The sequence below is a fragment of the Lichenostomus cassidix genome, chromosome 5, assembly GCF_008360975.1.
Source record: "Lichenostomus cassidix isolate B80296 chromosome 5, HeHo_3.0, whole genome shotgun sequence".
Taxonomy (NCBI): Eukaryota; Metazoa; Chordata; class Aves; order Passeriformes; family Meliphagidae; genus Lichenostomus; species Lichenostomus cassidix.
Window position 1 is genome coordinate 2,152,195 of NC_139486.1, and position 11,445 is coordinate 2,163,639.

Genomic DNA, 11,445 nt, shown 5'->3' on the forward strand with positions numbered 1-11,445 from the left:
GAGAGAATGTGTTGGGCATTGAGGAAACTGCTACCTAACGAGCACACAGAGATGGGGAGAGGCCACATTCACAATAACGACCCCAGAGAGACACTTAATTACAGAGTAATTAGCAATTACTGAGGTTTCTCTAGCATGGAGAGGATTGTGAGAATAATTCCGAGGTCTTCCAAGTGGTTTTCCAAAGTGGGAAGCAGCAAACTGTGTAAAGGCAGAGCTGAGGATGGGAAACTCTCTGCTTCCACTGAAGCTCCCAAAAACCTGAAAAATTCACAGACATTTGGTATTTTTGTAACCCCGACCTTGATCAAATTGTGGTTGTGTGTTGGTGGGACCACAAAATCCCCTTTACCTTAGAAAAACAACCTAAAAAAATTAGGCAGGATCAGTTTTTGTTCCTGCAGCACTACAAAATGCAGCTCCAGGCCCGGCTGAGACTTTTTGGGACAGCCTGATTTCACCTTGGGCTTTGGGACAATGACTTCATGTCTCCTGCCTCACATGATCCCACTCAAGAAAGCTCTCTGCATAATCTGCTGGCATTTCATAAATGCAGGAGCTGTAAATGAGGTCATGTAAATGATCTGATGCTGTACCTGATCCAGGGACTGCAGAGCTTGGAATCATTACCTGGCCAACCCTCTGCTCTCTTCAAGTGCTCCTTCAAGAGGTCAGCCCCAGGTGGGCAAGTGCTGGGCTCCTGCAGCTCATTCAGCTGGTTTAGTGTTCAGCTCATCCTCAGGGCATGGAAAGGTGCTTAAAAAAATAGAGGAAAAAAAGGTAACATAAGAAAAAATAGAACTTCAATAGAACTGCTTCGATTCGTTTCCATTTTAAATATAAGTGAATCAACATTCTGCAAAAAAACCTCAGTGAGTCAATTTGTGTGTAATTTTTTAAAGTGGTTTTGAGCACTTACAGAATGGATTGAGTTTGTAGAATTTGTTCATCTCTGTGGCTTTAACTTTGGGGACAACACTGAGACATTCAAGTATTTGAATCTTTTATTTCCAGCTCCAAGCCCAAAGGAAGCTGAGTCTTTCCATTTCCTCTCCTACCTGTGGGATCTGATTTTATGAGGCACAGACATCATCAAGAAAAGATGATTTCCTGATGACACACACAGGCCTTTCTTATTTCATCATCCTGCATCCAAAAAAAATTTGAAAAACAACCAACCAGCAGCTCTGTGGAAAGGAGAATATATCCTGAATGGTTTGGGTTGGAAGACCTCAAAGTCCACCTTGTTCCAACCCATTGGAACAAGAGAGGATGGGCAAGGAGACCTTCCACTAGGCCAGGTTAAGATAATAATAATAATTTCCCTCTGTCAAACAATTATCTGGGCTTGTGTTTCTTCCTGTGCATCACTGGTGCTCACTTTAAATGGACAATTCTCTTCATGAAACTTAAAGACACTTTGGTGGTGGTATTTTTGTAACCCCAGCCTTGATCTATTTGTGATTGTGTGTTGGTGGGAAGGTTTAAACTGACCAGAAAATCCCCTTTACCTTGAAAAAAACCTAAACCATGAGCTCTTGGACAAGGCAAAAGCTTTCCACATCAACACCTTGAAAGGTGATGGGGTGTCCCCAGCAGGAAATCCAGGTCATTTCGAACCAGAAAGGATTTTCTTCCTTCACTCTTTCCCTTTAGAAGCAGCCTCAACTCTGCCTCTGTGTGGCAGAGCTGAAAAAGAACATGGAAAAAAAAAAAAAGAATGAAAGATGTGTTTCTTTCTTAAGGTCACTTGGTTATTAACTCTCTTTATTCTGCTGTGAATCTTGAAAGATGAGGAAGATATTTCTCCTGTCAGCTTGGGAGGGCTGAGGGGAACAGGCTGGAGGAAGATGCCTCAAAGATAAGGTCAAGGCTTTCTTGTTCTCAAAACTTTACAAAGAAACAAGACCATGCCAATGTAATATTAATAACGGAGATAAAAGTAATTCAGAGCAGTCATTACGCTTAAAATAATTCCTGGAACCAAGCAGAGGAGGTATGAAGTCATAATTTTCAGGGTCTTTCAAGCTGTTCCCATAGGGAGCTCGGTGTGCCTTTGAAGAGATCTTTTATTCACAGTGGTAAATTTATTTACACATGGTTACACAACACATTTTTATGCACTTATTCCTCAACACACCTCAAATTATCTGGGATAATCACAGAATTCACAGAACTGTTTAGGTTGGAAAAGACCTTTAGGATCATTGAGTCCGGTTGTTACCCAGAGAGAGCTCTTTACATTTCACCTCATTGCTGATGCAGATAGGAATATTCATGGATTATCAATAACAAATTTCAAAAATTCAATTATGCCTAAAACAGCAGTCAGCAGAGTGCTGCAAGCAGTGATTTATTCCTGAGTGCTGAATCAATGAATAACAAGTCCTTAATAATGCCTGTTCTCCTACAGAAAGGAACATACACGTTGTACTATAGAAAAGTTGCCAAAATAAGATAAAATAAAAAAATAATTTTAAAAAGAGCTGATTTTTTTAAAAATTTTTTTCCCCTGGTCTGCTCAATGGCTGCCAAGGCTCTGAACTGTGGGATATGAAATTATGGCAAAGGGGCAGGGAAAGGAAATTATCCAGGCAGGAAAGGGAAGGTGACATTATCACAGCTTCTCCTGAGCAGGAGCCAGGGAAAAATTTGTGGTAAAAAAAGTATATGCATATGGAAAAAGAGGTTCCTTCCCTGGAAATGCTTCAGATTGTGAGAGACAGGAGTGAGATGATGTGGGATTTGCCTGCTTGTTACCTCTGACCTTCTCCCTGAGTTCTGCTTGAGACTGAAGCACTCAGGTGCTGTTACTTTCTGCCACAAATAATTAAAATCACAAAATCATGGAATAGTTTGGGTTGGAAAGGAACTTAAAGCTCAACCAGTTCCAACCCCTGCTATGGACAGGGACACTTTCCACTGTCCCAGATTGCTCCAAGCTCTGGCCTTGGACACTTCCAGGGATCCAGGAGCAGCCACAGCTTCTCTGGGCAGCAGCAGGGAGAAGCTCTGGTTGCCCTCTGTGATAAATGAGTGGATAGTGAATGTTGGCTTTTGCATCTATGAACTTAGAAATTTATAAGTGATAAGGTACTGTGTAAAGTAGCACTTAGATAAAATATAGTTAAGTACAAACAAAGTTAGAGTGAATTATTAGCTATGTAATAGTTGCAATATGCTAGAAATGTGGTAAGAAATACATGGTAATAGATGTCTTTTAAACTGATAAGCCACAAAGCCAGAGATCAAGACGTTCTGAAGGAAGAAAAAGAAACAGACCTCATGCATCCCAGGAAATCTGTCATTTACAGTCACACCTCCCTGAGAAGAGTGCCAGCTAAACTTGAATTAGGGCTATAGAAGACTTCAGCCTTCAGCCCTGAGACAAACCAGAAGACCAAGATATCTCCAGCCTGGCGGACAGGGGCATAGAGCGAAGAAGGAAGGATGACTGAAGTGTAAACAGTTTTTTTTGGACTTAATGAATATGTAACAGTTACAGAAAGTACTTAAGCACACATTAAAATGAATACGGTGCGGGACTGAGAATAAGGCAAACCAGCCACTCCCGCCCGGCTGTAAGTCTGTTCTCCTAATAAATGTTCAATATTATATTCCTAAAAATGCCGGCTTGTGAATTTGTTTATATCACCCTCCATGACCCTGGGGGTGACACGGGGAACAGGATTTTCCTCAGAGAGGAATCCCCGAGGCTGCCCTGGCTGTGGCAATCGCAGACACACAGGCTGGATGGAGAAGGGATTGAGAGCAGCCCAGAAACCAATGGCCCCCAAATTTGGGAAGGACACTGTGGGGCTGGAGAATGGAGCTGGGAAGGGTCTGGAGCTCCAGGAGAGGCTGAGGGAGCTGGGAAAGGAGCTCAGCCTGGAGAAAAAGGGGATCAGGGGGACCTTGTGGCTCTGCACAGCTGCTGCCAGGAGGGGACAGCCGGGGGGTCAGGCTGTGCTCCAGGAAACAGGGACAGCAGGAGAGGGAACAGCCTCAAGTTGTGCCAGGAGAGGTTTAGGTTGCGTATTAGGAAGAGTTTATTCACAGGAAGGGTTGTTAGGCATTGGAAGGAGCTGCCTGGGGAGGTTTGCAGTCCCCATCCCTGCAGGTGTCCAAGGCAGGCCTGGATGTGGCACTCAGTGCTCTGGGCTGGGGATAAGGTGGGCATCAGGCACAGGTTGGACTCAATGACCTCGGAGATCTTTTCCGACCTCAACGATTCGCTGATAAGGACTCACGGGCACAAACCGAAAGAAGGGAAATTCAGCACATATGCGGAAGGAATCCTCCCCTGTGAGGGCGGCGAGGCCCTGGCACAGGCTGCCCAACCCAGCCGGGATGAGTCCCACGCTAAGCTGGACAGGACTTGCAGCAGCCTGGCACGGTACACACTCTCCCTGCCCCTCGCAGGGGTGGAACCAGCCGGGACTCCAGCCCCGTTCCAATCCCGAGCGCTGCCGTTCCCCGCTCCCGCCTCCCGCTCGCTGAGGGCGGGCCGGCCGTGACGCGGGCGAGGCGGAAGGGGCGCCAAGATGGCGGCGCTGGGGCGGCCGCTGAGGGCTGGGCTGTGCGCTCCGCTCCGCGCTCTGCTCTGCCTGGCGCTGCTCGCCGCCGCCCGGGCCAAGCCGAGCCCCGTGAAGGTGCTGTCGGACGGCATGTGGCGGGAGCTGCTGCAGGACGAGTGGATGGTGGAGTTGTGAGTGGGGAGCGGCGCGGCGGGGCTGGCGGGGCTGGCTGTGGGGTGTGTGGTGTGGTGACCCGGGGCTGTGCTGCTCCCACAGCTACGCGCCCTGGTGTCCTGCCTGCGAGAGCCTGCAGCCCGAGTGGGAGAAGTTCGCCGAGTGGGGAGAGGACCTGGGGGTGAACGTGGCCAAAGTGGATGTGACGGCGCAGCCGGGTGAGAGGGGCTGGAAAAAGGGCTGCTGGAATCCCAAACCCCCCGGGATTTGGGGTGCTGAGGGGTCGGGGGGTGCTCATCTCCGCTGTGTGCTTGTGGGAGGGAAACAGGATTAATGGGGAATAATAAAACGCTTTTACTCATCTCTACCAACTTGCTGGGTGACTAAACACCTTAATCTTGCTTAATGGAATCCCAGAATGTTTTGGTTGGGAGGAACCTTAAAGCTCATCCCATTCCTCCCCTTACCACACCTTCCACTGTCCCAGGTTGTTCCAAACCCTGTCCAGCCTGGCCTTGGACATTTCCAAGGATCTAGAGGCACCACAGCTTCCCTGGGAATCTGCCAGGTTTCACCCAGGGACCTCCAGCTCTCCTCGCAGGGAGGAGACTGTCAGATAATAGATTAAATAGATATAATTGAATAAATAGTGTAAATAAAGTGGGTAGACTGTAATAGGTAAAAGGAATTAGGGGTTTTCTCCGGAGCATGTTTTGGAAGGTTTCAAGGAGATTTTTGGCCATACATTTGAAGCAGAAACCAAGGTTTCAGCCTTCCCATAGCAGTCCCTGCCTTGGTTGGTAGAAGGGAGTGCAAACAATCTTCTCTCCCTCTGCTGAAACTCTCCTGTCTCTGTAGGATTTGTCAACCTGGCCTTCCCCATGCTGATCTCTTTCTCCAGAGTCACTTAACTTTTGAAACTGGCCTCACCTGGATTATTTTCTTCAGGGTTTTTGGAGGCTGCAGAACATGTGTGTGAAGGAGAGCATCTCTCTCTGCAGAGCTGCATCCAGAACAGTCCAATAGAGGAGTGATCCATGTACATCTCTTTTTCCCCCCGTGGATAAACTTCCTTGCTCTTCATCCAGGGACCTTTCTTTTACACTGTGTGTACAGTTTTGATGTGCACAAGGTTCTGTTGGATTGCATGGAAAGGCTGATACAGAAGGCTGCTGTATTTTGGGGGGTTACAACATTTCCTGCCTCTTTTTATTCCATAAAAATCCTCAAGATAATCCCAAAATGACTTTTCTTACAGGGTTAAGCGGACGATTTGTCATCACAGCTCTCCCTACCATCTATCAGTAAGTATTTTTTTGGGAGAGAGTGGGCTTTTTTCCCTCTTTTTTTGGGACAAATAAACGAGATTTATTATGCTCTTTAAGAATGGGAGCTACTTTTCACTGACACAGCCACTGCCTTACCCGCTGTGACCTTGTGCTGCCAGATGATTTCTTTTCCTTTCCCTTCAGGCCTTATTTATTCTCCCTTTTCATGGGTGTTTCTGTTTTGCAATCGTTTCTCTGTAGGTTGATCTGTAGTGCAGGTGTGTGGCAAGGGCTTTAGGAAGATCCTTATCTTCTTTTTTATGGAATCACAGCCTAAAGCTAGCCAAGGTATTCATGGAATCAATATTCTGGAAACAACTTGGAGTTAGTCGAGGTGTTTGGAAAATATTTTAGAGCCAATATCAGCTAAAAATTAATACTGAAAAAGCAAATATGTAAAAACAGGTAAGGTGATGGGAGGGAATTTGCTGAGTGGAAACAAATGCTGCACTTGGTGCTTGGACCATATAAAATAAAGGAAATTTTGTTGTTATTGTGGTTGTTTTACAGCTGCAAAGATGGGGAGTTCAGGAGATACCAGGGAGCAAGGACTAAAGCTGCCTTCATTAATTTCATCAGTGACGAGGAATGGAAATCCATTGAACCAGTGTCCTCCTGGTTTGGTCCTTCCTCTCTCCTGTAAGTTTTGGGTTGGTTTCTGTAATAATTTGTTGTCAGATGTGCTGGGAGAGGTCCTGAGGTGTGTCCTGCTCCCTGCTCTGCGTGGGCAGGAGCTGTGCCAACGTGCTGAGTGGGTGGGTGGGTGTCCTAATTCTTCCCCAGCCTCAGTGGGAGGGTTGTCACCATAGCAGGGGTGACCTCAGCATTGTCACCATAGCAGAGATGCCCCCAGCATTGTCACCATAGCAGAGATGTCCTCAGCAAGGTTTACTTTAAGGCTTAAAGTGGTTGCTGGTGACTGCATTGTTTCCTAAACTCTTGTAGGTAACTTGCTGACACCTGAAGCTGAGTGGTTTCTGTGGCACTGAGATGGTTTTGCCCAGATAAATCCTAGGAAGTTTCTTCCAGTATCTGATGGGGTCTACAAGGAAGTCACAGAGGGACTTTCCATCAGGAACTGTAGTGACAGGGAAAAGGGGAATGGGTTCAAACTGTCAGAGGGGAAATTTAGCTTTGATATTGGGAAGAAATTCCTGGCTGTGAGGGTGGGGAGGCCCTGGCATAGTTTTTCCAGAGAAGCTGTGGCTGCCCCTGGATCCCTGGAAGTGTTCCAGGCCAGGCTGGATGGGGTCTGGAGCAATTTGGGGTAGTGGAAGTTGTTTCCTGCCCATGGCAGGGTGGAATGAGATGGCTTTGTAAAGTCCCTTCCAAGCCAAACCATTCCATGATTCTAAATGAGTGTTATCCCAAACCCAGGAATATGTGAAATGAAGTATTAATTTAGGATTAAGAAAGTCTCTATTATTTTCACTATTCAGACACAAAATTTAGGTGTTGGAAGATCTCTCAGCTCTTAAAACCTGATTTTCTTTTAATATCTTAATTTTTTTTTGTTTTAATAAAACCTCCTGATACTTCATTCTTAGTATTTTGAATAAAGTTCCATTTGGCTTCTCACAGTTGGTCCAAATGTAATTTAGAACATAAAAGTAACTTGAAATCCACTTGTCAGCACATCCAAGTCACAGAAATTTGAGAATTTGTAGCTGTCCATTGAACTGAGGTTGTTTCACTCAGGTTTGAGATTGACTTCAAAGTGTTCTCAGTTATTCTTCTCTGCTTTGTTTCAGGATGAGCAGCATGTCAGCTTTGTTCAAGTTGTCCATGTGGATCAGGGTATTTGCTTACATCTCTACTTTATTTTATCCCCACTATGATCTTCAGCTGTTCCTGGAATGATTCTCTTGTCTTTTATTCCAGCATGGCCATGGTTATTTAACAGAAAACCTTGGAATACCTGTCTGGGGCTCCTATGCTGTTTTTGGTTTGGCAACTCTGTTCTTGGGAATGATCCTGGGACTTGTAAGTGAATCCCTTGACACTGATCTTAAAAACCTTTTCCAGCCTAAATTATTCCAATGATTTCAGAAGTTTCAGCTTGGATTTCTTTGGTTTCAGATGATGGTGTTCCTGGCAGACTGCATTTGTCCCTCCAAGAGGCACAGACCACCACAGTACCACTCTCAGTCAAGTAAGCCCACAGCAAGCTTCTAATTCAGTGAAGCAGTTTGGTAAATCTCATTTACAAAAAAAGATTCTTACAAAAGAAATGCTGGTTGTGAGCTTGAGTGTAGAACTTTGCATTTGGAACTGATCCTTTGCCCTTAAGGTTTACAGTATTTTTAAAAATTTTAAAAATTTGTTACAGGGAGAGAAAAATGTTTTGAGAGCATTTTCATACCTGCAAGACACAAAATTCCTCATGGGCAGGGAGAGAAAATTGAGTGAATCTCTCAGTGTTGCCATGCTTGCCTGTGATGTTAAAAAAGGTGAATTTTACTTGGGAATGGTATTTATTTGTGTATTTTTCCTTCCTTCCTTGAGGAAAACAAGGCCCAGAGTCAGCTCAGCTGCTGAAGAACAGGTATGAAGAGCAAGAAGCAGATGAGGGAGATATCTCAGATGATGACACAGAGGGTAAGGAGAGCAACAAGAGAGACTCATCACCCAGCGCTGTCCGGCAGCGCCCAGTGACCACTGCTGCTCCCCTGGAGAAATCTTAGCTGCATTTGCATGCAGGATTAGTGCTTGAGTCATCCACTCAGAGGGAGATCAGTGGCAAATCCTTCAGCTTGAAGAGAAGAATGACTCCTGGCTTGATAATGTTTGCTGCATTTCATGAATTTGGAGGAAATTTTTAAAAAAAACAAACAAAAAAAGCATCTTTGGCATCAGGTATTGAAAAGGAAAATTTGCTGTTGCAAATGGCTGGAACTTCTCCTGTCTGTGTGCAGGGAAGTGCCAAGGAATAATTGCTGTGGCTTCTGGAATGACTTGTTCCCCAGGGATTATTTGGAAGAGAATGTAAACCAGAGTACTTGTTGCATTAGGGATTATTAGCAAGGAAAATGCACTAACCTGCTTGTTGGTGAAGCATTCCAAAAGGCTTCCCTGTTTTTTATACTGTTTCCTCAGTATAAATCTCTCTAGTTGTGCCCTGAAGAAATGCTGAGGGGAAAAGTTCCTTTAGTTATGGAACTAAAGTTCCTTTAGTTTAGGCTTTTTATGTGACAAAAACTGCTTTTTTTGCTATGACAATGAGTGCTACAAACCCCCTGATCTTTTTTCTTACCAAGAGCTGATGGACCTTAGCCCAAGCACTCCATAGTGGGATTCTCTGCCTGACCAAAAACCTGTTTGCATCAATTCCTTCCAGAAAAAAAAAAAGCTGTAGAAAACCACGTGAGCTTCTTGGCAAAGTAGCTTTTCTCTAGGAACAAATGACAAAGTAGCACCTTGAAGTCTTGTCTGCCTCTGTGACTCCACGTGGGAATAGTTTACACGCAGAGTTCTCTGTGCAAATCCTCTCCATTCCTCCTCCTGGATGCCAGCAGGACTCTGCTTGGTTTTAATCCATCATTTCTTAGGCAAATCTTGCTGCAAATCCACGCAGGCTGTACCTGGCCTCAAGTTGAAATCATGCTTCCTATTTCTTGGACAGAAACTTTTTTTTTTTTTCTCTCCCCCTGCCTTTTTCACAAAACCATTTTTGAACATCAAACCTTGATTTTTCTCTTTTAAGAAAGTGTAGTTTACTCTTGTCTGTATGGTATTTGTTTTCACTCTGTACAGAAATAAAAAGAATGCACATGCCCACTGGACCAGTGTTGTAAAGAGTTTTCCATGTTCTCTTAATTAAATTTCAAAGTTTTTGTAAGGGAAGGATGAGCCTAATACTGAGCACATTTAGATTTTTTTAGCAAGCCTGTTTCTGGTATTTTTTTTGTCTGTTTAGCTTTGGGTTTTTAGCTTTTATTTGTAGTTATTTAGTGTTTAGTTTTTTATTTGTAGTTATTTAGTTTTTTATTTGTAGTTATTTAGTTTTTTCTGGGTTTTTTTTAATTGTTCATCTGAATTCTTCCCTCTTTTTTTTTCCTTTTCTCTACATTGGTGCTCTGGAATGACTTGACTTCAGTGCTGGGTTTATGTGTTAGATAAACTGATGTTTGAAAGGACCTTTTTGGTTAAAATCACAGTGTCCCTGTCCTTTTTTAAAGATAAAACCTCTCCTGGTGTTGGAATGAAGACCACTGTGTGCCAGAAATGCCTTTAAAGTGTTGGTTTTGTGGAATTGCCTTAAATTCTCTAAAAGTTTCGATTTCTTAGCCTTTGTCACTCGTAAATAAAGCAATAAATAAAGAAATGCTGAGGAGAAGTAATAGCACTGCCTTTGATCAGTGGTGGTTTTTTCAGTTTGGAGAGGGCTTGAGAAGGCAGAAATGTTGTAGCTGGTAGGAAAAAATGTTATATTTGAAAAGCTGAACTATCTGTGCTCACTCCACTTGGGATATATTTAAATGTAGCTTTTCTAGGTACAGGAATTTCTCATTTTTCGCTTACAAACTGCGCAATACAGAGAGTACACCCTGCTGACTTTTGGCTAACTTTTCATTTAAAAAAAAAAAAACACCCAACCTTTCCTTTGTTGTGCTCCTGGTTGAACAAGAACTTCCAGCATTAATTTACCTTTTGCCTCTGCCTGCTGCTGACTTCTCCCTGCCTTAGGCACCAAACCAAATCCCAAAGCTGCCTCGTCGGGCTGAGTGTTCCCAACCCCTGTGTGCAACTCCTGCTTGGATTAGCCACAGGCAGCTTGTGTTTGCTGATCCCCCAAAAATCTCTATTTTGCATAATATTATGGTTTTGTCCTGTGAATATTTAAGTTCCTTGATTTTTTTTTTTTTTAAATCTTTATTTCAAAAATGTTTACTGAGGCTGAGCAATGTAACATGAGTGTAAGAGGCCTGTCCTTTGTGTGTTTTGATGTTGCTTGAATATCAGTTTTGTCAAAAATCAAACTACCCTTTCCATATCACCACCTGGACCAGGCCTGTTTCATTCCAGAAGGAATTAATGACCTGTAACAATAATTTGGGGTTTTTTTTTGAGAGTCTTTGAGTAAAAAATAACCATCAGTTTTGGATTCCTGTGTTTGTGTCTTTTTTGTTTCTTTTTTTTGGTCAGGTTCTTGCTGCTTAATGATGAAACAGCTTCTTCCATGGATAAAAATTGTAACCCTGCAGCAAAAAAATGGTTTTCTTGAAAAGTCAGGTTTGAATAATAATTTGTGGTTTTTTTAGTCAAGACTGGCTTGGGTACCTCATTTTGGTAGATGGTTCCAATGGTTTGGGAAAAAGCTTTCACTCATGCCAGGCTTAGCCAGACATGGTAAAAAAATATGTTCTTGTGTTGCAAAAATTGCAGGCTGGGCTTGACAAATGATGTTTAAAATCAGTTTTTTTGGT

General features: G+C 43.7%; 1 protein-coding gene and 1 long non-coding RNA gene across 2 annotated transcripts; one reads left to right on the forward strand and one right to left on the reverse strand.

The window, feature by feature from the left end:
* Positions 1-301: 301 nt before the first annotated feature.
* LOC146435753 (uncharacterized) lies at positions 302-4,449 on the reverse strand. The gene is made up of 3 exons (XR_014852375.1): positions 4,261-4,449; positions 1,512-1,689; positions 302-756 (listed from the first exon to the last, which is right to left on the reverse strand). It is a non-coding gene; the product is annotated as an uncharacterized LOC146435753 (long non-coding RNA).
* Positions 4,450-4,503: 54 nt separating this feature from the next.
* TMX1 (thioredoxin related transmembrane protein 1) lies at positions 4,504-11,123 on the forward strand. Its single transcript, XM_085060947.1, has 8 exons — positions 4,504-4,708; positions 4,794-4,909; positions 5,950-5,995; positions 6,530-6,658; positions 7,771-7,816; positions 7,901-8,002; positions 8,099-8,171; positions 8,525-11,123. Exons 1-8 carry the CDS (start codon positions 4,545-4,547, stop codon positions 8,701-8,703), a joined length of 855 nt encoding a protein of 284 aa, XP_084917073.1. The 5' UTR covers positions 4,504-4,544; the 3' UTR covers positions 8,704-11,123.
* The last annotated feature ends 322 nt before the right edge of the window (positions 11,124-11,445 follow it).